At 36.3% G+C, this 23,077-nt stretch overlaps 1 protein-coding gene across 6 annotated transcripts in view; it reads right to left on the bottom strand.

The window, feature by feature from the left end:
* The window catches only part of ITSN1 (intersectin 1), a 136,610-nt gene that overhangs the window by 72,657 nt on the left and 40,876 nt on the right, over nt 1-23,077 (bottom strand). For 5 of the 6 annotated variants that reach the window (XM_055702617.1, XM_055702616.1, XM_055702620.1 and 2 more), the window contains exons 5-14: nt 17,747-17,907; nt 15,515-15,694; nt 14,784-14,877; nt 11,924-12,024; nt 11,235-11,298; nt 9,152-9,289; nt 8,082-8,197; nt 4,362-4,624; nt 3,188-3,337; nt 2,872-3,012 (exon numbers count right to left, since the gene is read on the bottom strand). In XM_055702617.1, the coding sequence (XP_055558592.1) occupies nt 2,872-3,012; nt 3,188-3,337; nt 4,362-4,624; nt 8,082-8,197; nt 9,152-9,289; nt 11,235-11,298; nt 11,924-12,024; nt 14,784-14,877; nt 15,515-15,694; nt 17,747-17,907 (1,408 nt within the window). The remainder of the gene's footprint in view (nt 1-2,871; nt 3,013-3,187; nt 3,338-4,361; nt 4,625-8,081; nt 8,198-9,151; nt 9,290-11,234; nt 11,299-11,923; nt 12,025-14,783; nt 14,878-15,514; nt 15,695-17,746; nt 17,908-23,077) is intronic. The other variant, XM_055702619.1, reaches the window with a different exon arrangement.

The raw sequence follows: 23,077 nt of genomic DNA, 5'->3' as shown, positions 1-23,077 counted from the left end.
AAATAGTAAATGAATTCCTTATTTTGCTTTGCTTGCATGCGCAGTTTTTGCTTCACCTATTAAACTGTCTTTATCTCAACCCATAAGTTTTCTTACTTTCACTCTTCCGATCCTCTCCTCCATCCCACAGTGGGGGAGAGTGAGTGGGCAGCTGCGTGGTGCTCAGTTGCTGGCCAGGATTAGAGCACAACTGACTTTCTAATCTACTGGAGAGTTCAGAGGATCAAAATCTTCCTTTAAAAAGTCACTTACTGCTTGAGTCTTTCCTCTACAAATTAGACAGTAAAATTTACAGGATATTTGAGAAACATCTTTTTTTCAGGAAAAAGCTATCCACTCATTTAGGTTCTTCCCAGATAATGTTTGGCCTTTTCTACTAAGTAGCGACACTTCTTTTTAGGATCACAATTGTGATAAAACCCTCAAGAGACATTAACTGAAATATTAGTGGTTGGGATTAAAAACCACCTGAGAGAAGATAATACCACAAAGTCACAGCCAATGCTTTCAACGTAAAAAACCACCTCAAAACCAAAAATCCAACAAAATAACCACGAAGAAACACAAGCATGGTTTTCGTTACAGAAGTGCTCTGACAGTTATTGTGAACAAAGCAATTTAGAAAGTGCACAGACATTAACGGAGCTGCTGGACACATAACACTTACTACCAATTACAATGACCAGACATGGTTAAAAATCACTACAAATACAGTGGTGATTCCAAAACAAGAGTAAAATGTAGATAACTACAAAATCTGTGTACTTTGCCAGATGTTTCAATTAAATTTCAGAGAGTGGTGTTAAAAAACCATCTGCTTTTTGACCATTGTGGTTGGGTAGTAAGTAGCACAAACCAAATGTTAGGAAGGTGAAGAATCCCCCTGCCCTCCTTGAAATTTCTCTTTCATGGTGATGTAGTTGCATCACCATGCAATAAATAAATCACAATGCATAAAAGCTGTAGGTAGGGAAAAAGCACATCTACAAAGACATGACTAAATTCAAAAAATTGTTTAATGCAGCTACAGAGAACACTGCTCCTTGTTTATTTAGCACTTTCTAATAAGCTACTTAACACCTAGTTGTAGACGGATTACCTTTCTCATTACTTGTTTCCCATTGGTGTTGGTTTCACTTTTTTTTCTTCCCTCTGCACCTTCCATTTACTTAACCAGATGTGGAAGCTAATTCAAGCTTTTGATCATAGTAATTTCTCATGGTTTTTTAGGATGTCTGTTATAAGGGACTCTATCCCAACAGTAGCACATTGGTATTTACTATAATATAAATGGTTTACAGCTTTTTACTGTAACATATAATTTTTTCCTTCTTCATTTTTTTATATTATGACAAAAGCAAAGACATACTTTATCTTTTCTGACTACAGAGGCTAACTGACAAAAAGTTACCAAGTTAACAGAAATTACATACGAAAGTAGGAAATTAATTCCATTCAATTTGTTGAAATAGCATTTATCTATCAATGCTATGTAGCTGCTTATCTTCTTCTGAAGTGAGTTACAGTACCTTAGACCATTTCAATGAAAAGCTTTTGGAATAGAAGGGTTACAGAGAAATTGAGGTAGTCGTTGCTTTTACATGGAGATCAGCTGTGCACACAAGATCAGCAGTCTTTAACTTACTCAGGTAAATGGGGGGGGTTTCATGCATTTTATCAAGCAGTCAGTTTTTTGTCTCTTTGAGCCAGTACTGCTATGTGTAACTTAATTTCCTACGCTTGATTCAACTCTGTTTGACTTCATATTCAGTTGTCAATACAGAAGCATTTCATGAAAGAGAGAAGAGTGGTTTCAAGCCTAGCTATGGCAGTTGTTTATGTCACAAGTGTTGCCTAGTAGCATTTCTTGTTTGCTATTGTATGCATCAAGTGGACAGAAACACTGTGCAAGAATATGACCCCTAAATTATACCTTTTATAATAAGCTGCTGCCAAAAGAAAGAAGTCTTGTAAACTGTGTAATGCTGTTATACAAAACTTCAATAGAAATGTAAGATGTTTTAAGAAATAAGAAAAAAACAGTCAAAAACCCTCATACGTAAAACAAAAAAAATCTGAACTTTCAAGTTCTGGTTTTGTTCAAATGAATGTACTATATGCCTAGAAAGTTGAAATGGAACAGTAGGATTAGGTTCTAAGAAAGGTTTTACACCTAAGCCCTCATAATGTAAGTGGTAGAAAAGCACTGAGAGCCCCACTACTGACCAAGGATTAATTTCAAGCAATATAAAATATTTAATAAAGAAAAAAAATCCCTAAATCAAATACTCATCTAGAAACTTTTACTAATTGCGAAGAACATTCTTTCACTAAAAGCAGACATCTACTCAATTCCATCTTTAATTTGACAGAGAATTTTAGAGAAGTAGGAAAGACTAATGCCAGAGTCAGACTAAGAACTAACTGGTTTAACTGGTAACTTCAATTTTGAGAGTTCATTATTTCATAAATTAAAAAAAAAAAAAAAATACGCATCATCAACAAGCTACTTCATTGAAGTCAATTCTTTCTTTCAGCACACAAACAGCAATCACTGCCAACAAAAATAAATGCCATAAAATTTCTTCCCCCTCATCCCCCCCAAACCCTTTAACATCTTCAGCCAAACAATTTACTTACTGCTCCCCACAACAGGATTTCATGAAGATGAAGTGATAATCACAGACACACCTGCAAGTGTAGGAAGCAATTCCTAGACACGTCTGAAGAAGATTCATTTAAAAGAATGACAAATTATCTACAACAATTCCTTATGTACAAGGAACAACACATCATATATTGTAGCAAGTTTGCTTAGGATATTGATCCAGCTGAGAAAGTCAAAATGTAAGGCTAAGAACATTTTCTCACCTGTAGCTGCTGTTGCAAATGGGTGATTTCAGCAATTCTCAGTTCTCTAGATTTATTTGTACTTTCAATTTCTTGTCTTTGGGTAGACAGCCGACATCTGATATCCTGAAGCTTTCCCTCCAATTGATTTTTTTTATCATTCTTCAGAAAAAAAGAAAAATATCTCTCTTTTTTTAGCAGAATGGTTTGTCATGCAAGTAAGGATCTAAAAAGCACTTATATTCCATATTTAAAAATTGAAATTATAGAAAATAAACATGGCCATATAACAGTCACTACTGTGCTTGTGTATTTTATCTGCAACACGATCACTTACTAGAGCTTCCAGCTCAAATTCTAAGGTCTTCTTCTTTGCCTTCAGAACAACTATGTCCTCTTGTTCTTTGTTTCTTTGATTTAGCAGTTCTTGCCGACGATTACGCTCCCACTCGAGTTGCCGTTGCCTCTCAAGTTCCCGTTTTGCAGCCTGCAGCATATGAAATAAATATTTTTATTTAATTTTTTTATTTTAAAAAATATGAAAGATCTATTTTGAGAAACTATTCTAATTGCTAATAGTCATTCTAATGTGCAATTAAAACAATATAAAAACTTCACTAAACTGTGGACTAAGTATGTGCCTCTAAGCATAGAAATTGCTCAATTGAAACCCTCACATGAGAACACTGGTGAAACGGGGCTTCACCATACAGCAGACAGAATCACAGAATCATTTAGGTTGAGAAAGACCTTTAAGACCATTGACTCCAACAATTAACCCACGACTGCCCAAGTCCATCATTAAACCAAGTCCCTAAGTGCCACATTTACACTTCTTTTTTTACATACCTCCAGGGATGGCGACTCAACCACTTCCCTGGGCAGCCTGTTCCAACGCTTTAGGTGACTAAACAGTTTATCACTCCATTTTAACCAGTTTCCCAAGATCCAGTTTTCTGATTTAACAAGTTGTTCCATGTTAAGACTTCAAGAACTCACCAAGATGGCATCAAAAATCTTTCAAACCTTCAATATTAGACATTCTGCAGCTTTGCAAAGAATAGTCAAATGCTACTGCACTGAATGCATCATTATTTGGCAATGTGACAAAATAAAAAGCAATTATTTAAAAAAGCTGTTAATTTGTTAAAGAAAACGCGTGCTGGTTAAGTTATCACAGGACATGAATGTCAGCAATACCCATGAGTTTATCATCATTCATTCAAGTATATCTTTGTATCAAAGAAAAAAATAATTATTATTTTTAAACAAGTCAGTGGTTAGGAGCACGCTGTCCTAGATCTAAATGTCTCATCCATCCATTTCACATGAAAAATAAAGAGATAGCCGACCCTTTCCTTACTTTCAAGAACCCAAAAATTTAAGTTCCTTCTTTAAATGTTTACTTACTAAAAAATGACAACAAAATATTTAGTGTACACATTACATTTTGTTCTAATCAAACACAGCTGCCAGTGACATAACCACCTTCCTTTTATCCAGTTGGTTACCTCTCTCCTTTCTATTTCTTTCCTCCTTTCCTCTTCCCTCTGCCGTTCCAATTCCCGTTGTTTTTCCAGCTGTTTCTCTAGCTCCAGTTGTCTTTTACGTTCTTGCTCCTGCCGCTCACGTTCTTTCCTTTCTTGCTCTGCCCGTTCCAGCTGTGCTAGACGCTCTTGTTCTTTGCGTTGCTGCTCCAGGAGAGCCTGCCTCCGTTTTTCAAGTTCTAGGTTGCCACGTTCAAAGTTCTCCCGTTTTTTATCTTCAAACGTAACTTTAATGTGTGATAACATGGAGCAAAGGAGAATTAAACTTTGCTACTGACTTAAAAAAAACCCTTAAAATCCATATATGCTGAATCTAAGTGAAACAACCTTTCAACAATAGTAGATGTAGGTCTCAACTACTGATCATATAGCTCTACAGGTAATTCTAGGTTTTATCATGATCATATTGTAGATCCCCTTAAACCCACATCCTTAGGAAACCAAGGTGTGAATTTCAGTTCCTATTCCTCAGGCTTTTAGGTTTCTCCACAAAGCCCAACAGGTGGGTATAACTTCGACAAACCACTTGCCAGCTAATCCTCTGTGAGGACACAGGATCTGCAGTTCCTCTATACATTTGACAGTAGTAGCAGTAAAAGAACCAACACTTCAATTACTATAAGGCAACAAATTCAGCTGATTATATTATTAAAAAGCCATTATGCAAATGACGAAAATTACTCAGTTACTGTCAGGAAAAGAAATGGCTTGTTTAAGTTCTTGAGCAGCTGAACTGAGCAGTAGGAAGACTAGATTTCTGCAGATTTGCATCCTTATCACTTACTGTCCTAAAAAATTGACCTCAGTTCCAGCACAGGTTCCCTGACATCCTTCTACAATATCAGAGACTGTCCTTCCCTTGCTTCACATTCCTAGGGCCCTCTCTCACAGATCTCAAAATTATTTTTTCCATTTCACCTTGTAATTCTTTTCATACCCTGTATGTCCCATTGCCATATCCCACATTCGATATTGCTCTCCCTGCATGTCCAACATGTACATTTTTGGCATGCAAGTCAAGTTAAGAGATAGCGCATATTTACTTCAAAGTGTGCAGACACTGTTTAACACGTTGGCTTGATGTCTGCTGAACCAATCGAATTCTTGTCTTTTTCTAAGTCTGCCCCACCCTTTCCTATTGCCTATCACCAATTTTCATAAAAATAAAACTTGAAAAAATGTAACCACTCTGTTGTCTGTCAAGTTTGTTTAAAATTAGCCACTGGGTTCAAAGAATATTAAGATCCAGAGCTGATCTGTATCAGAGACACTGATGGACAATGTGACTAAAATCCCTACTGACTTAGAAAACCAAGCAAAAAGAGGAAAAAAAAAAAAAAGAAAAAAATATTTGTCAAGAAAGTCAATAACAAGGAATAGGTAGAAAGACAAAACAGTCGCAAGTAGTATGGACATTAAGATAACACATTTAAGGCTCAGAAAACATGTACCACTAAGAAGAAAAAACAGGTTCTTAGATGGCTGCCCAACAAGCTAGTATGGTCACTGAGCAAAATCATGGTAGCTACCAGAGATAACAAAACAAAGCATATCCAAAGTACAAAAATAGAAGAGAATGACTTCTAGCAAATTAAATAACTAGCTATTGGCTTGTGTTACTACGATTAAGGGAAAGCTTCTAAAAGCTTATAAAAGCCAACAATAAAAACTCTTTCAAATGTCTCAAAAGGAAAAAAACCATACCGAGCCAGATTAGCAAAGCCAATGAAGAATCAAGATGACATTCACTATAAGTGATCTTTATAATGGAAAATTTATACACCAAATACAGTAAAAGTCTTATACACTCTAGTTCCTCTTTAACTGAAAGCAGAAATGGCTTTAAAACAAAAATAAAACCAAAAAATTAAGATTAACAGTTTGCCAAACCCAGACAATGCTAATCCATGGTTCTAATACAACATTAATCAATTACGAGCTGTGCTGTACAATCTATCCTTTAATCAACGTAGTGCTGTAAGACTACAAGATGACAAGTGCAGCACCAGTCTTTAAGAAAAGATGACACAATGATCTTAAAAGCTACAAAGTCAGTCTACTCTCACACTGGGCAAAGTAGCAGAGGCTGTGCCAGACAGAGTTAGTTAGTAGACGTGACTAAACATGATATCATGGAAGAATCGGTGCAGGAGAGCTACCTCTCAAGTCTAATAGACCCAACTGTATCAATGAAAAAGCAAAAAAGAAGATCAGTCAAAATCCAATAAAGAAACTAAGCCAATGCAGTGGTTGACCTTCCTGACACTACAAACTGCATACCAAAATCCTCTGATTGCAGAGACACAAGACTCGGGCCTCAAAACAGCCAGTGCAGGAGAGTCATATCTCACCTGTGGCCAAATGTTCAATTGTGACCCTTCAGCAGACCCTGCTATCTCCCTTCAACCTATCATTATTACCCAGCAGACTGTCAGCAGCAGTTAGTTATAAAATAAAAACCAAAGACAAGAGTTGTATCTGAATAGCTCACATGCAGATCCCTGGAACTAACCTGTTATAGAAAGAGACAGAAGCTCCTTGGGAACTAACAGTTAACAGATTAGAACTGAAGGGTGAAATAAATTACCAACTTTCACAATGACAGAAACATTCTCAGTAGCCTCCTTCAAAGATCTCTACTAGCAATTGTGCTACTCAGTGTGCAACAATGATCTGGAAGAGACTACAAAGTAACAAGACAGCTTCTGGAGATTATGCCAGGTAGTCACAATATTAAAATAAAAACCTGACTGTGAAAAGCTTTAGAAACTGAGTTTCACAAAACTGAGTGATCTGGCAATGAAGAAGCACAGAAAATTCAAATATTGACTAATACGGAGCAGTGACATGGGGAATAAAAATAATCCTAACTAAACACACAGAGTCATGAGCTCTGAAATGGTTAATAGATTTGGGGAAGGATGCTGGCATTACTGCAGAAAGACTTCTAAAATATCAACTCAGATCTAAGCTGTGATCGAAGAGGCCACACAGTGTTAGGAATCAATTTTAAAAATTGAAAAATAATTTAGAATAAAACAGAAAAGCATTATTATGGCACTGTATAAATCTGTCATATTGCTACATCTTCAACTGTGTGACATTCTGGTCATCTTAGAATAAAACAGAGCAAAATAAAGAAAGTAGAAAGAACAAGGGGATGATCAGATGTGTTAAGATGTTTCCTAACATTTAGCATCTAGGAGGCTTTCTACTCTCCCCCCTCCCACTCCTCCCCTTTTTTCCTTTTCCCAAAAGCAGGGCTTCTAAAGCTTGTATAAAAGAAACATTGTTATACAGACTGCAATGAAAGGTCTCTGTATGTATACTGTGATCTTTTATAGAGTACATACGCCAAACTACACTCCATCCAAGTCAAAAGATGGAAGTAGTAAAAAGGTTCACTGCAGCCCCATTATAGGACTGCAAAATGCTGCCTCTGTTGAGAGTGCTTAAGATAGGCAGCCTGAATGTTGTTCATACCTCTGTTATCACTAACACAAAGGATCACACAACAGTCAGCAATTAGCTGGACCAAGCAATGTCTTGGTTATGTCTCTGACATGTCACAAACTGATCTGGAAACAAAACATTTCTTAGTAAGCCCTTATAACTCCACAGCATATGACCTGATTATAACATCTGGTAACAGCACACAATACAAATCTATTTTTGCTTGCTCACCTGGTAATTTCTTTTCCAGTTGCTGCTGTTCCTCTTCTAATGCTGGTTCTTCTGGTAACCTTTGGTCTACAGACACTGAACTTAGAGCAGATATGCCACTACCAGAGCGCACTCTTCTGTCAATAAAATGACAATTCTAAGTTGCTTTAAAAAGCCTATGCCTGCCAAATTTGTTTATGATTTAACAATGAAATCATGAATTAAATGCAACAGTTTAATGTTTAATGATATTTAATGTTCCCTCAGTGATGCCCAGAGGATTTTACTCAGCCATTGTCATTAAGACAACAGTATCCTCCAGAGTCCCAACAGCACACACTGGTGACCTGAGAAATCTAATTCTAAGTTCACAGTCCCATGCAATTTACCAATGTGTTCAACCCTGTTTCCAGGGTCTTTCACTTGTGACCACTCTGAAGTTGGGGAAATGCCAACTTAAACTATAGCAAAAGTTGCAAAGACAAAGGAAGAGCTCACAGTCAAGCTAAAAGCAGGACCTCACAGAAAACAAAAAAAAACCATGTAATCTTCAGGACGATACTTAAAGAACATGAAGCTATGATTGTATGCAAACATTTCTTTCCATTGCTGTTACAGTCTTCCCACCCATTTCTCCACAAAAAAATAAAACAGAGAAACAGAAGTAATGACTCACCACTACTATTCACAGATAAAAATGTATCAAAAGACATCCTAATTCGGTAGAGTGCAAATTCACAGCATGTTTTGAGTTTCAATACATCCAATTTGCTCTACAAAAGTATAAACTTGAACTGTAACACTTCATACTTCTATGGCCAGATTAAGGTTTTTGGAAAGTATGTTGGCATAAAACATTGAACAAAACTATATTCTTACAAGGAATTCTTGCTACTTCCAGCATCCAGTATTTGTAATAAAACCAAAAAGATAGTCAAGCATTTCCCAATGAGAAAGCACTCTGTGCCATAGATGCAGTACAAAAAAAGAGAGCAGTTACTTTTCAATTTCTTGTACTTTACGCTCACAGGACAGCTTTCCCAAATGAAATAAAAATTTAGGAGCAAGATTCCAGAACTATAACCAGTTACCTAAATGAAGGTGGAATATACTCTGGAGGCAGTACAGGTGGCAGCGGCTGACCAGACATAGCTACATCAATTAAGTGCATAGCCAGAATAAACTCTTCAGCTGTAAGCTTTCCATCTTGATCAATATCGGAAAGATTCCTTTTTAAAGGGAAGGTACAAAGTAAGTAAATCCTTAAATATTAAAAGTCACTGTTAAAAAGCATAGTTTTAATGTATTCAGTTCCAAATTAATTCAACTTTTCACTATTTTTTCACACTACTTTACTTCTTTGAAACAGAAAGCAAAAACCAAAAATCAAATGCTTCACTATTTCCCACATTTCTGATGCATATCTGCCTTGGAACTATCCTTATAGCCATGGCTTCTACTTCACTTGCTTTTTGAGTGCTGCCTGTACCATATGCGATAGTAGTAATATTAACCAATGCAGTTTTCTTGAACACCTTGTGAACATCCACTTCACAGTATTATTTAGAAAAAAATCAGCTTAAGATGCTTGGTAGAACTTTATGGTTTGGTCTCCTTCTTCCATGAAGGCTCCTATCTCACATTCCAGAGCACATATTTGCATTAAAAATCAAAGCCATTCTAGTCCTGATAAGCACAAAAACATTTTAGCATTATGCACATACTGAAAATTATGGAGTAACATCCCTGGATGTCCTAAAATCAGTATTCCAACAGATGCAAAAAATGCTTTTACTCATGTTAAGGTGGTATTGGACAAAATTTAACAGCCTGAACATCAGCTTTGTTTCTCTAGTGTGCTGCACTCCAATCACGCAGAAAAATCTCCCATGATACTGTGAAAATCAAAGGTAAGCAACTGAAACAAGGTACAGGACTTTGTTTATGCGATTTAAATTTGGAGGAAAAATATTAATTTCATTTGATCCATGCTTATGTTATTGAACTACTCAGGCTGGGGCACAAGAACAAGCCCTAAAATAAAAATCTAGCATGCAAGGATATAATTGATCAGCTAACCTAATACTCTGGATCCACATCTTTGTTACAGAAATATCGAAACAGCTGCTACAGAATAGCCGATAGGCTGCATATCAGTACTTCACTTCGTATGCCTATAAATCAGTGAATCCAGTCCCAATACAGACTGACAAATCTTGCCCCAGAGAACAGCAACAGCAGTTCCACTGCCAGACAGTAAGTATCAGGAAAGGGAGCAATACTTAGGACAATAAAAGATGTAAAATCGATTCCTTATCTCATTAGACTTGGCAGTTTTTAATGTCAAAAATTAAAAGTTATGTTTAGAACTCCTAGTGTACGCTGACAACACTTCCATGCCCACTCAACACTGGCAACAGGCAGAGTGTATTTTGTTTAGTCATTTGCTAGCTGATTGGGTTGATTTTTTTTTTCCTTACAGTAGCTTTGTTAGGAAACAGAGGAGAGAGTGCTATTAAAGCAACAACACAACAGACATCCCCACACAGAAGTCAGACAGGTTAGTGAGTTGAAAATGGTTTTCAAGTAAAGACTTATAAAGTATAGAAGTTAATTAGAAGTAACTTTCCATGTGACAATAAGAACATAATAAACTTAATCAAACAGAAGTTGAAAGGAAAAAGAGAAGCTGAGACAAATCCTTTTAAAATCCATTATTTTAAACATATGTAACTCCAGCCTCTTGGAAATAAGCCCTTGGAAACTCACATAGAAGGCAGACAAGTCCCGAAGAAAGTATGGTTCTGAATCAAGCTTCCTTTTGTACTACCTGTGCAAATGTGTAAGTTTCACTGGTGCTGATATCACATATGGCTAGGGATGTAGAAGACTGAACAGCTGGTCTGCCTAAAAATCCTATAATTGAAACCCAGCTTACAAAACATCTATATGCTTAGCATAAAAGATGCTTTTTTTTTTTACTTTTATGAAGTAATATTAATATAACTGTAGCAGTGCAGGGTTTTTTTTTTTTATAAAGTTATACATTAAAAAAAGCAACGTATAATAATTTATCAGTGGAGGGGGACTGAAAAGGAAGTAAAAGCCCAGTATAAAGTATAGAGGTTTAAGTACATTTTCCAGTTTGATGGAAATTCATAGATTTATTTTTACCATATTGTAGCCAGCTGAGCCTGGGGTAAACTTGACTGCATAAGAATAGTTCTTGCTTGCGGACCTAACAAAGTGAAATAAGAATTAACAAACAAATAAGCAACTTTCTCCTTTTCTTGCATTACCAAGTAGCTAATACACAAGCCAAGCTTAGTTCTGAATAGGTAACACTGAAGAGATGTTACCAGCATGAACCTAGGCTCCCTCCCCAAAAGAAAAAGCTAAAAAAATACATAACCCTTCCCTTCTCTACAGCAATATTAATTTAAAAAAAAAAAAAAAGCTATGAAAAGCAAAGAGATCCTCCCAGAACTAGTAAAACCAAGCCAGTGTACTCTTCTAGTTTCTTTTTGAAACTGGGTAGGCACCCTCATCAGTGAGTGAACTGTAAAAATCAAACGTAAGCAATGAACAGTGAGTAAATGTCTGCACAAGTTTTTACATAACCCACTGTACCCTTCCCCAGCGCCAACTTATTTCACAGAAAATAAAGGAATAAAGGTGATAAAATGATCCAAGCTATGATGAATACTTGCTTCAAAACAAGATCATAAAGCAGTTGGAAGATTCAAACAAAAACACATTGAGGAGAGAGATGAGTCTCTTACTATCTGAACAGCATTCTAAATGCTATTCTAATTGGCCTTTTATGGTTCAAAAAAAGGAGACAACAAAAACTGCTTCAGTACCTGTTAAGTGTCCACTCATTGTTTTATCATGACTATTGAACAGCTGCCTGTACTTCAGTCTTGATGACTGAGGTACAGCCCATTCTGCCACAGGAGGAACACTAGAATTAGAAAGAGGGTAAGGGGAAAGGGAAATATAATATTAAATTTAATCACATGAAGCTAACAGGTACAACAGTGTGAGGTGCTGCACAGAGATCAAATTTTATGACTGAAATGGTACTTTTCACAAATATTTCCTTCTATCCCTGAAACCACAACAGCTTTGACTTCCTGTTTGAAAACATTCACCATAATGCAGTGTCTTAGAAGATGGTTTTTTGGTAAAGTTTAATGTGATAGGTCTAAGAGTTTTGCTTTTTTCTTTACTAACAGAGAATTAAGTTACCTGAACAGTGTAAAGGAGCTGAAAGCTTTTACCTAAACATATAATAGGAAATGCCTTACCACAGTCAGCAGAAGTAATGTCTCATTTTACCCTGTCTTTAACTTTTTGTCTTAACCAAACAATTCATAAGCTGATTCAGGAAAACAAATGTAAAATACAATGAAAACACAGAAAAAGTGTGAAAGAGCTACACGTGAAAGCAATCAGTTTCTCATAATGGAACTCAACTGACAAATGTAATATTCCCAGTTCTAATACATTAACATACTAAGTGTGTGCTGTTACTTGTACCTATAATTTCCCATGCTTGAAGGCTGACAAGCCTTCATGCTGAAAATGAGCAGTTTCTCAGTCTTTAGGCACATTCAAACTTTGTCTTTTTTGTTACGGTTCAAAAAAGATGAGGGGAAAAAAAAAAGCAGCCAGATTAAATAAGTATTTGTAACAGCATACCAAACTAGAGTTAAAAAAATGAACCAAAACTACCAAATCCCTTTTCCTGGGTCCACTGAGCAGAGTAAGATCTTTCAAAGTTGAACTGCAAAGAAATACTCTGCTATTTGACCTCATACCCTATTCTCACATGACAAGACCCAAAACAGCAAATACCTCTATTTCTATTACCAAAACACTGTGCTTTAATAATACTCTTTTACAGGAGCAAAGCTAAAAACAAGATGTATCTTACATAAGGAAAAGAGAATTGAAACTAAAAGAAAAAAAAAAAAGAAGAAGAAGAAAGGAAAAAGCTGACTATTTAAGTTTTATCTGTTGCTTATCTAAATAACAGGGCACAAGAAAAACCTGCAGAAGAAAATTTAAAATAGATAATTAAATAATGTCCCAAACCATTTTCTTTTTGCAAAAAAGATGTGAATTCCTTCCTCATCAGTTTTGCTAGATTTGGAGCTTCCACAAATTAGGTCTACCTTTGTCTTACATACATATGTAACTTGATATGTGAAGTAAGGTACATTAAGTAACGAAATTCTCCATCACTGATACTCAAATGGTAGTTTTGGAAGAAAAAATGCTGGAGGACAAAACAGTTGACTTGTATGCCAAACACCACGACTGCCCAAAGTTCACTACTCATGGCTCAGCAGAGTGATAAAAGCACTCCAAATGGCATACTGATTTTCACCCTTCTCAAAATTTAAAATAATTCTAAGCTATAAAAAAGAACCCAAAACCAAAAAACAACTTCAACTTCATATTTTGGTTTAATGGACTTAGCTCTTGTTGCTTCCTTTCCATAAACTCTGCAAATCAATTACTTTGCTATCTATTTTCTCCAAAGTAAAACCTGAAGACACACGCTAGTTCATCACTCAGCATTAGCAGCAGTCTGTAGAAGGAATACCCCCTTCACTGGTGGCAGACATTTCAGAGTTACTGAAGTAACATCAATTGAGCTAAGGAAGCTCCAACCCTGGCCCAAACAGATTTAGAGAACCATGCATTTTCACCTTAGAAAAGTCGTCATTTCACCTGAGGTTCAGGCATCTGTTGGCAATAAAAGTGACCAGCAAGACTGAGATATCATTAACCCCAAAGCTATGACAGCCCTCTCATGGAATATCTAGAAGCCATTTCAGCTAAGTTTCTTGAACTTCATTAATTATTAATACAAAGTATTGTTACAGACAAAGCAGATAATGTCTTGTACCTCTGGAATTTGTATCAGAGCATCACTATGTTCCTGACAGTATTAGATTTCAAAGAGAAAAAGATTTGTTTTGAAAGATTTTTAATCCTATTTGTCAAGAATCAGTAGTGTTGCTTATCTAATAACAGGGCACAAGAAAAACCTGCAGAAGAAAATTTAAAATAGATAATTAAATAATGTCCCAAACCATTTTCTTTTTGCAAAAAAAGCTGCAGTGTAGACCTGTGAAAAAGTTTGATTTACAAAGACTTTGGGAAATTACTATCTTACCTCCTCAAAGTTTTATTTTGTTAGATACATTACTTAAGACCATAGTAAAATACATTTTGCCTAACCATATGTTTTTCTAGGCCTTGAAATAATTTTAGTTGATTTTTCATGCAGGGCTTGAAGAATATGTAAGAAATTGTAAGAAACAATTCTGTGAAGTGCATTTAAAATAAAAGAACTATTAAATATTTCACTTTTCAAAATAATCCTGGAGTTGCTAATTTTAAAGAACATCGCTTTTTAAGTTTTCACACTAAAAGTGCCTGTGCAGTTCTTACACAATGCAGATTGTATTTACAGAAGAAAATGCTTTTCTGAAAATCAAGATATCTCAATGATACACTACTCATGGACCACTCCTTGTAAAACCACAGCATCCTATGAAATCCTGAAGTAATATCTCAGCAGGAACTAATTTCTGCAAGTAAATATTATTTCAGAAAACAACTTTGAAAAAGAGAAGTAGTTTTTCTAACTCAGGGGAACCAGATACACAGATACACTAATTCCACACCAATTCCACACCAACTTACCTAGCCACATCAAATGATTGTGCCTTTTGCAGTTTTGTGTTTAGCTGTGATCCTGGACCAGATCTACTAAAGGAAGAACTCTTTGGCAATGTGGCTGTAAATAAAAGAATACACGTGTTTACTAGTATCAGCATTTTAAACCACAGAATTTCATTACATTCATTTAGTTCCTAACATCAAACAGAAGTAGTATGGTTCTTCTGATGGTATCCCTTTTAAAAATATTAAGGTAAGGTAACAGCGTCTAACAAAATAGGTGAAAACACACAGGCACCTCTCTCATGCCTTTTTTTACTTTTGCAGTTTTATGGAAACCCTGATTATACCAAATTATATTGTGATTAATGTTAGAAATCATATGTAGTCCAGTATTTTAAAGTAATCCCAAACAAACAGCAGTACTTCAATGGTTATAAATAGGAGAGGACCAATTTCTAGGCAACAGTTTACTGGCAAGCTGGATTTATCACGCTGCTGTATAACAGGGTTAATACTTTGCTCAACATGACTGACTGTTACAATACAGTATATCCATGTTTCCTCTTTTAACTTTTATAAAAGTTTGCTAACCAATTGCATTGGGCTAAACTGAAGTACAGTCCTTGTCCAAAGTCATTCTTTAAAGCAAGTTAGAATGGCTGATTTCCTGTCTACTATTCTGTAGATCCAAAAAAAGTGGCAAAATAATTTGTTAATAGCAAAAGAGTAAACAGTCTCAGTATGTAGCATACCAGGATGAGCAAAAGCAGGCAGAGGCTGTATAACAGCAGGAGCTCCATTAGCCAGGGGAGGTACTGCTGCTGCAGGAACAGAAGATACTAATGGTGGAGACATTCCTACTACTGGAATAGATGCCATTGGCACTGGGGCAACAGTTGTAAGAGATGGCATGCTGGCAATGCCCCCAATACCTATGGGTAAGAAAATGAGATTATTTTTTCTAAATTAGAGACTTCTAATATGATACAACCATTTAACTGCAGCCTGCAACCCAGCAGTAAATGCAGAATTGAAGAGCAAATTGAAATGGAAACTTCTACAGACCCCTTGAAAGAACTCTTACAGTCTGCTGCACCATTAGCATATTGGGGAACATAAAACAATGCAGAGAACACAACATAACACTTTATAATGTATGCATATAAGAGCACACTGGATGCAACACTGACCAAAAAAGTCTATTAGCATTTGCTGAAGAAAAGAATTGTTTGCCTTGAACTAAATGAAGAGCAGCACTGTCAACTTCCAGTGAGTAATGAACCCAAAGTCTACATTTAGCCACAGCTGAAAAGAACAAGTTTCAGGAGAAATGCTTGCAGCCTATTGTCAAGATGAAACAGTGCAAAGCTAATAGGGTAAAGCACAGTAATGAGGTATTTTAGGTGTAAGCACAGTTGCATGGATAACAGGGAGGTTAAGGAGGTCCAGTCATGCCAATGGGAAGAATAAGGGTGTGTGCAAATAACTGAGATGAAGTCTATAGGGAATGAGAAAAAAAGAAAATCACATATTGTTCTCGTTTTCTTGTAGGTTTGACTTTATTATGCTGTTTCTCAATTAAACCAGTATTTCGTCTGTTCAAGTCACTGATTTCTTACAGTCAGAAATAACATTGTAGAACTTGTGGAAGTGACAACTGATCAAACAACATGGTTGCACGCAGTTTATCAAATGCACTATTCTCTTTTCTTAAGGACAGGCACCTATCAACTTGAGTCACAGCAACAACTAAAACAGAACAGTAAAGAACCTCTCACTACAGAATACAGCAGGACATTGAGGTGTCAGACGAATGTCCTGGTTTTGGCTGGGATAGAGTTAATTTTCTTCTTGGTGGCTAGTGCAGTGCTGTGTTTTGGATTTGGTGTGAGAACAGTGTTGATAGCACACTGATGGTTTTGGTTATTGCTGGATAGTGTTTGTACGGGGTTGGGGACTTTTTAGTTTCTCAGGCCTTGCCGGCAGCAGAGCTAAAAAGGCACAGATAAATAAGAGGGGACACAGCCAGGACAGCTGACCTGAACTAGCCAAAAAGGTATTCCATGCCATGGGACGTCATGCTCAGTATATAAACTGAGGGCGATGGCCAGGGCCTGAAGATCATTGCTGTGGGGCTGGCTGGACATTGGTCAGTGGGTGGTGAACAGCTGTATTGTGCATCACTAGTTTTCTTTTCTTCCTTCCCTTTGGATTTCATTGCTTTCCCCTTCTACCTCCTTTTCATTATAACTGTTGTTATTCTTGTTCTTTTTCTTTTCTTTTATCTCAATTATTAAACTGTTCTCATTTCTACCCTGGAGTTTTATATTCCTTTCTGATTCTCCTCCCCACCCCTCTGAATGAGGGGGGAGTGAGCGACCAGCTGGCTGGGGTTAAACCACAACAATGAGGTTCAGCTTTATTTAGTTATTTTCCTCTCACCAACCCATTTTCCCTATTTTTTCCTTGAAATGATGGCGACCTTGGCAGTACTTAAATCATGAAACTGAATCAGTCCCTGTTCTAGCTAATGCCAGTGTGGCACCGTTCATAAAAAAGCGGAGGGATGCATTACTACCATGACTTGTAAAAAGTCAAGAAAAACATAGCTAATCTTGTCAAAGCTGGAGATCCTTTGATGACAAAAGTTTAAATAAAAACTCCATCACTTTAGAATGCACTAGCCCTGCTACCTGATCCATCTTTTTTTTCCTGCAAACACTTTTGTTTCAAATGTACAGGGAGCAGTATAAGACCTGAAGCAAACAGAACCTCAACTTACATTATTCAGTATGGTTGGATACTAAAAACTCATTGAGATTATTTTTTTTGTTTTTAATATGTGCATGCATATGGGGGTTGAGTCTATGTACTTTTAGAAGTACTTTTTCCTAAAAGTTTCTTTTAGAAAATTAAAAACCACAATCAAATTCAGCTCAGGTTGCTACAATACAAGCTAAAAAGGAGGAAAACAAAGAACTTACCAAATCCTGGTGCAGCAGGCAGAGCAATAGGTGGCTGCTTCATGACAGGAGGCAGTGCAGATGGGAGCTGATAACCTTGTAGTTTTAATTTGATAAGTTTCATAGCTATTGAAAACTCCAACTGATCCATCCTCCCATCATTGTTCATGTCAGCTAGAGCCCTACAAAATACACCATTTTCAGTTAGATTCTGAAAGCATGAACTTCAAAAACTGACCTAGGAGTACACACACAAGTATGTATATTCAAGACTAATTAATTTCCACTCAAAATAATTATGCCAGGCTAAAAATGGTCATGAAACAAGACACTGTTTAAACTGAGAGCTTCTTGATCTTTCTCTTGCAGTGATTAATAAATATTTTTAAAGTAGCTTTTCAACTCTTAGAGGAATTCCAGTGAAGCATCTAGAGAACAAGGATTAATGTAGTTCTACAAAAACTTTGCAAAATCACACAACTGAAACTACATGGTACTACAAAGAGCACCACAAAGAATCAAATGACTTAGTCTGCAAACCTGTACTTTAGCTCCATTTAAAATGTTCTTTAAATCTGTGCTCTTTACTAAACACCATACACCATTACATCTGCAAGTATACAAATTTGTTTTCAGTTAAACAATAGTACTCGAGATAAAACACTGAGCCTAGACCTTGAATAGGCTTTCATGTAAATCAGTCTGACTTAAACAGTCTTCTTTTTGTTTCTTCATTTGACGGTTAAGAAAACCATACTCAGCAGGGAATAGGGTTGGGAGGTTGGGAGGAGAGAAGCAGGAAGGAGAATGTTAGCTCCTGCAATTTCAAACCAAAAAAAACAAATGCACATTAATAATGTAATTATTGTAAATTTAGTTGAAAACATTATGCTTATTTCTTAGCATTCATTTGAAGAATTAAGTACACATTTCAGAAATGGAATATTTTTTTAAGTTCATGTGTACATTTACATGTCATGAATGTGACAACACAAAGGACCCAGGCAGTCTAGATAAACTAGGGCTTTATTTCTGACCAAATCCCTATCAAGGAAAGCTTTCATGCCAGTATGTGAAAAGTTATAAAAAAAACACTGCAATAAATTGACAGTTATTTATAATTGATACTTAAATAAGTAGACAGCCAGGCAAATGCAGTGGCAAAGAATTCACAAAATACCCTCTCACCACAACTTAAAAAACACTAGAAAAACTCAACGAAGAGGCAGATCCCAGCAGAGGCTGTCACAGGTCAACCACACATCTTGTTTCCCCTGGTTTAGATCATCAGTAGCACTTCCCCCAAAATGGTGATAATACAACCCTTCCCAGTATTTGTAAGACAGCAGAAGATAGCTACACCACTGAAAAATCCACCAACTTTGACATCACAAGGCTAAATACTATTACTGAAAATCTGGCAGCAGTATTTAAAGAAGAAAGTCTGGTGAGAAAACTGTAGACTCTGATGCTTACAGTTAAAAAGAAAAGTACACATTACACCACTCCCTGAAAGATGCTGAATTACTACAAATATTTCATTGAAGAACAAGTTTTAGCTGTGTGAATTTCTAGATGTTGTTTCCGGAAGCACAGTATCACAGGGAAGTTTGATTTACACATAAAATCTGTCTGTTCTTCACTAACTTTAAACCTTCCTCAAATCCCACTACCAGCAAGTCTTTGGAAGCCTAAATTTAGTCAAAGCTAATTCTGGGTCCCACATAGCAAAATGTGATTTGGATTCAAGTTTCAATCATGATTGCTCAGTATGTGGTTCACTTGACAAATAATCACTTTAAAAGATTGTACTGTAGCAGTTGGATTTGATATATGGTAGTCCAACTAGCAGAAGGAAGAGGGAAGGCCAGCATGGCAAACCTGGACCAAGAGAATTACGAATTTGGAATGGGTATCTCCTCTTCCTTGCAGAACACTACTGCTCTAGAGGTTCAGCTTCTGATCACTCTTCCACAAAGAGCAAGCAACACACTGGTACCTCTTGATGTACTGGCAGGCCAAGCCAAAGTGGAAGATGTAATGTTTTTGTCTTCACGCAATTTGTGGAGACAAGTGGGAGAACCCTCATGAAGGTAGAGGAGCCTCTCTCCTATGAATGTTAAGCAATAGCAAGGACAGACTGCAATAGCTGTTGACATGTATTACAAAATAAAAGGTATGCTTACTTCTAGCAAGAAGTTAAAAATACAAAGTAGGCTTCCCACATACTGTTACTGAGGTTATGTTAACTCTGAAGTACAAACGCTTTCTCAGACATGAAAGTACTGAGGTTATTAGCTTCCATCATATCTTTCTGTCCAGTGGGGTATGCATACCACAAGCCACTATGTGCTAACCTGCAAACAGACTGCATGTATGCAGTACATAGTGCTTTTCCTCTTACACAATGAAACAGGTATAAACCTCAAAAACTTGTTTGCATCTCTCTAAAATTTTCTCTACGTCAGAAATGTTTATATCAACTTAAAATTCCTGTTAAAAGCCCAGATTAATTTTCAACTAATTCATAAACTATGACAATCAAGAATATCCACTCTGTCTAGTTTTCAACAATAGCATGGAAGTGTTCCACAACACGCTGTAGGATTTTTGCTGCCCAAAATCATCACTTAGGCTTACAAGGGACAGCATTACTCAGTAGATTTTAATTTTCTTTTTTATACAGCTTTTACTTTTCACAACCAAAACACTTCCTATAATATCCATTAGTCAAACCTATAAACAGTGATGCTAGATTTCTAAAAGTCTCACTTGGGAGAAATACATGCAAGTCTTACAAACCCAAAACATTCAAGAGGCAAAAGGTGTCTGGAATATTAGAATGTCAGAAACTTAATGGCTAAACGTATTTTCTGAAGTGCTCCCTTTTGTGGGTTTTGCACTAGAAAGTAAATCAACATACAGTGAATGAATACCAAGAAAGCCTCATCAGAAAATTAGAATATTAAGAAAACAGAAACCAGGAGCAGATAATAAGCTTCACTTAACTGATGCTTACAAGCAGATACCACATCTTTTTGAGGGCAACTAAAGAAAATTCAAAAATTTTCAACAAGGAAAATGTGTGGGCTTTTTAACCAAAGTTTAGTTCAACACTTGCTTAGCCATCCTTCTGTCAGATGCCCAGTGGAAAGGGCAGTAAAACACAGGCTTATATAGCCAGCAAGCTGAGGACCTCTATAGGAACAAAGCTAGAGAAACTGATCTAGATAAACCTATTCTAGGAGATTTTTGACTGCACTCCAAGCAGTCAACAGTCCTCCCAAAGACAACTCGTTCCTCAACATAAGGAGAAGCCACTCAGCTCCGTAGTGACCAGCTGGCACCAACAGCTCAAATAAATAGTCACAATGTTCCTTACATCTTTGCATTTAAGCAATCAAACATATTGTGTTTAATAGTCTCATTTGTTCAATCTAAGTGGCTCCTACACCTGCAAATACTTAGATTTATAAAATTTAAGCCTTTGCATTACTAAAGCACAGGCAGAGTCCCTCAACCTGTTATATGCATGGCCATGAAAATACAGTAAGAGTAAATATAACACTGCAGATGACCTTGATTCTCCAGGCGTATTTACAGAGTGTACAGCCAGATCACAGTAGATCTTTGCATTCTACATGAGAAAATATTACTTGTCCAGTAATAAGAAACTTTGATATGGACCCGTCTCATTGCTTTAATTGAAATCCTATTCACATAATCATCAGTAGCTTTAAATTTAATGTCTGACCTTCTGTTCAGCTCATTTACTCTATGTCAATGGCTTTGTTATTTAAATTAACAGCAAACATTTCAGTGAGAAAAATCAGGTACACACTACAGAATCTACATACATTTTTACAGCATGCTAACACAAATCAGCTTTTGTCTGACAAAATCTTTAGTGCAAAAATAGGACAAATTTTCATTTCTAATTACTGAATCTAGTGCCATGCTGCTAGATTACAGGGCTACTTTTGAATAAACAACACCTTAAATGCAGTGAATGGCTGACAGTAAACACTACCTAATTTCACTGTTTGGCTTCCAATGAAATTTGGAAGAATGTAGTGTCCTTAAATTTGTTTCATTTAAGGTCTGGCTCAAACCAGTGCAGAGCAGTAAATGGACTAAACATTGACTAAATATTTATCATATTTTATAGAACAGGCCTGTGTTTATAACAGGGGTTTTCTAATGAAAATAGCTGCAGTGAGCTTCATCACAATGCTAGGTTTCAGGTGCTGACAAAATTTTTCCCCTACAGATCTTTTCCTCCTCCTTTCTCTCCTCTTTCCTGCAGAATACAAAGACAACTGGATTATTTTTGCATTTATGAGGCACAGAAACTGAGCATGCACATTTTTTTCTGTCAAATATGCTTATGATTACCCTACAAAACATCTATCTCCATGAGAATAACACAGAGTGTTAAAACAAGGAAATTCCTTGCAGTTCAAAAAATCTCATATTATACAATTCCATACTGCATTACAAAACTCAGCCATAATCAGAGAGGAGAAATTAGGTCTTTAGCATCAGTCACTTTATCAATGCATGCATAGTAAGAGTTACAACTCAGAATTGCCACCTATAATCTTTCACTCCCACACTAGGACAGAGATTTAAGAAGGGTGTGAGGGAAACATATGTCAGAAATACGTAAATCAACTAATGGCTTTAGTCTGTCCTGAAAAATAAGTAACTCTAAATGCACGAAAAACAGATGGCATTGATTATTTTAGTTCTCATTTAATTCCAGAGAGACAGGCTACACAGAAGATGCTTTTTGAGGCCACCATTCATAAGGGCTATAGAAGAAAGCCAGATTATTGCCTACTTAAAAACAGTTATCTTCCAAGCCACTGCAGTCTCAATTCAAAGCCTACTTAGAGGCTTCTTAATAGATTACCAGCTTGGCAAACTCCAAAGCTTGCAAAGGGTAGAATAGCAAAGAAGTTGTCATGACAGACCATAATAATTCCACTAATTTGCTCCACTTATGTCCCAGAAATTTCTTTTTTCTTAAATGAATGATGAGTAGAAGGGACACAGGAATTGTCAATGCTAAAAACTATGGAGCTACTATTTTTAAGAAATATTAATTATTTGATTAATAACAAACTTTGATTAATAGCAGAAATTACAATTAATCCTTAAGTCTCATCTTAAAAAACTGCAGAATTACACCAACTGCAGAATATTCTCAAACCAGCTCTTGAGGCAGAAGACATTTAACTGGTACTTCAGCTAGGTAGCTAGCACTTCTTGAAGTTCTAGAGAAAATTATTTTTTCATGATACAAAACCAGCAGTTGAACTTTAATTAAACTCTAAGTCAGTGAAAATC

Source organism: Falco cherrug, chromosome 2 (genome assembly GCF_023634085.1).
Source record: "Falco cherrug isolate bFalChe1 chromosome 2, bFalChe1.pri, whole genome shotgun sequence".
Lineage (NCBI taxonomy): Eukaryota > Metazoa > Chordata > Aves > Falconiformes > Falconidae > Falco > Falco cherrug.
Note: the sequence above shows the minus strand (reverse complement) of the source record. Positions and strands in the feature narration are given on the sequence as shown.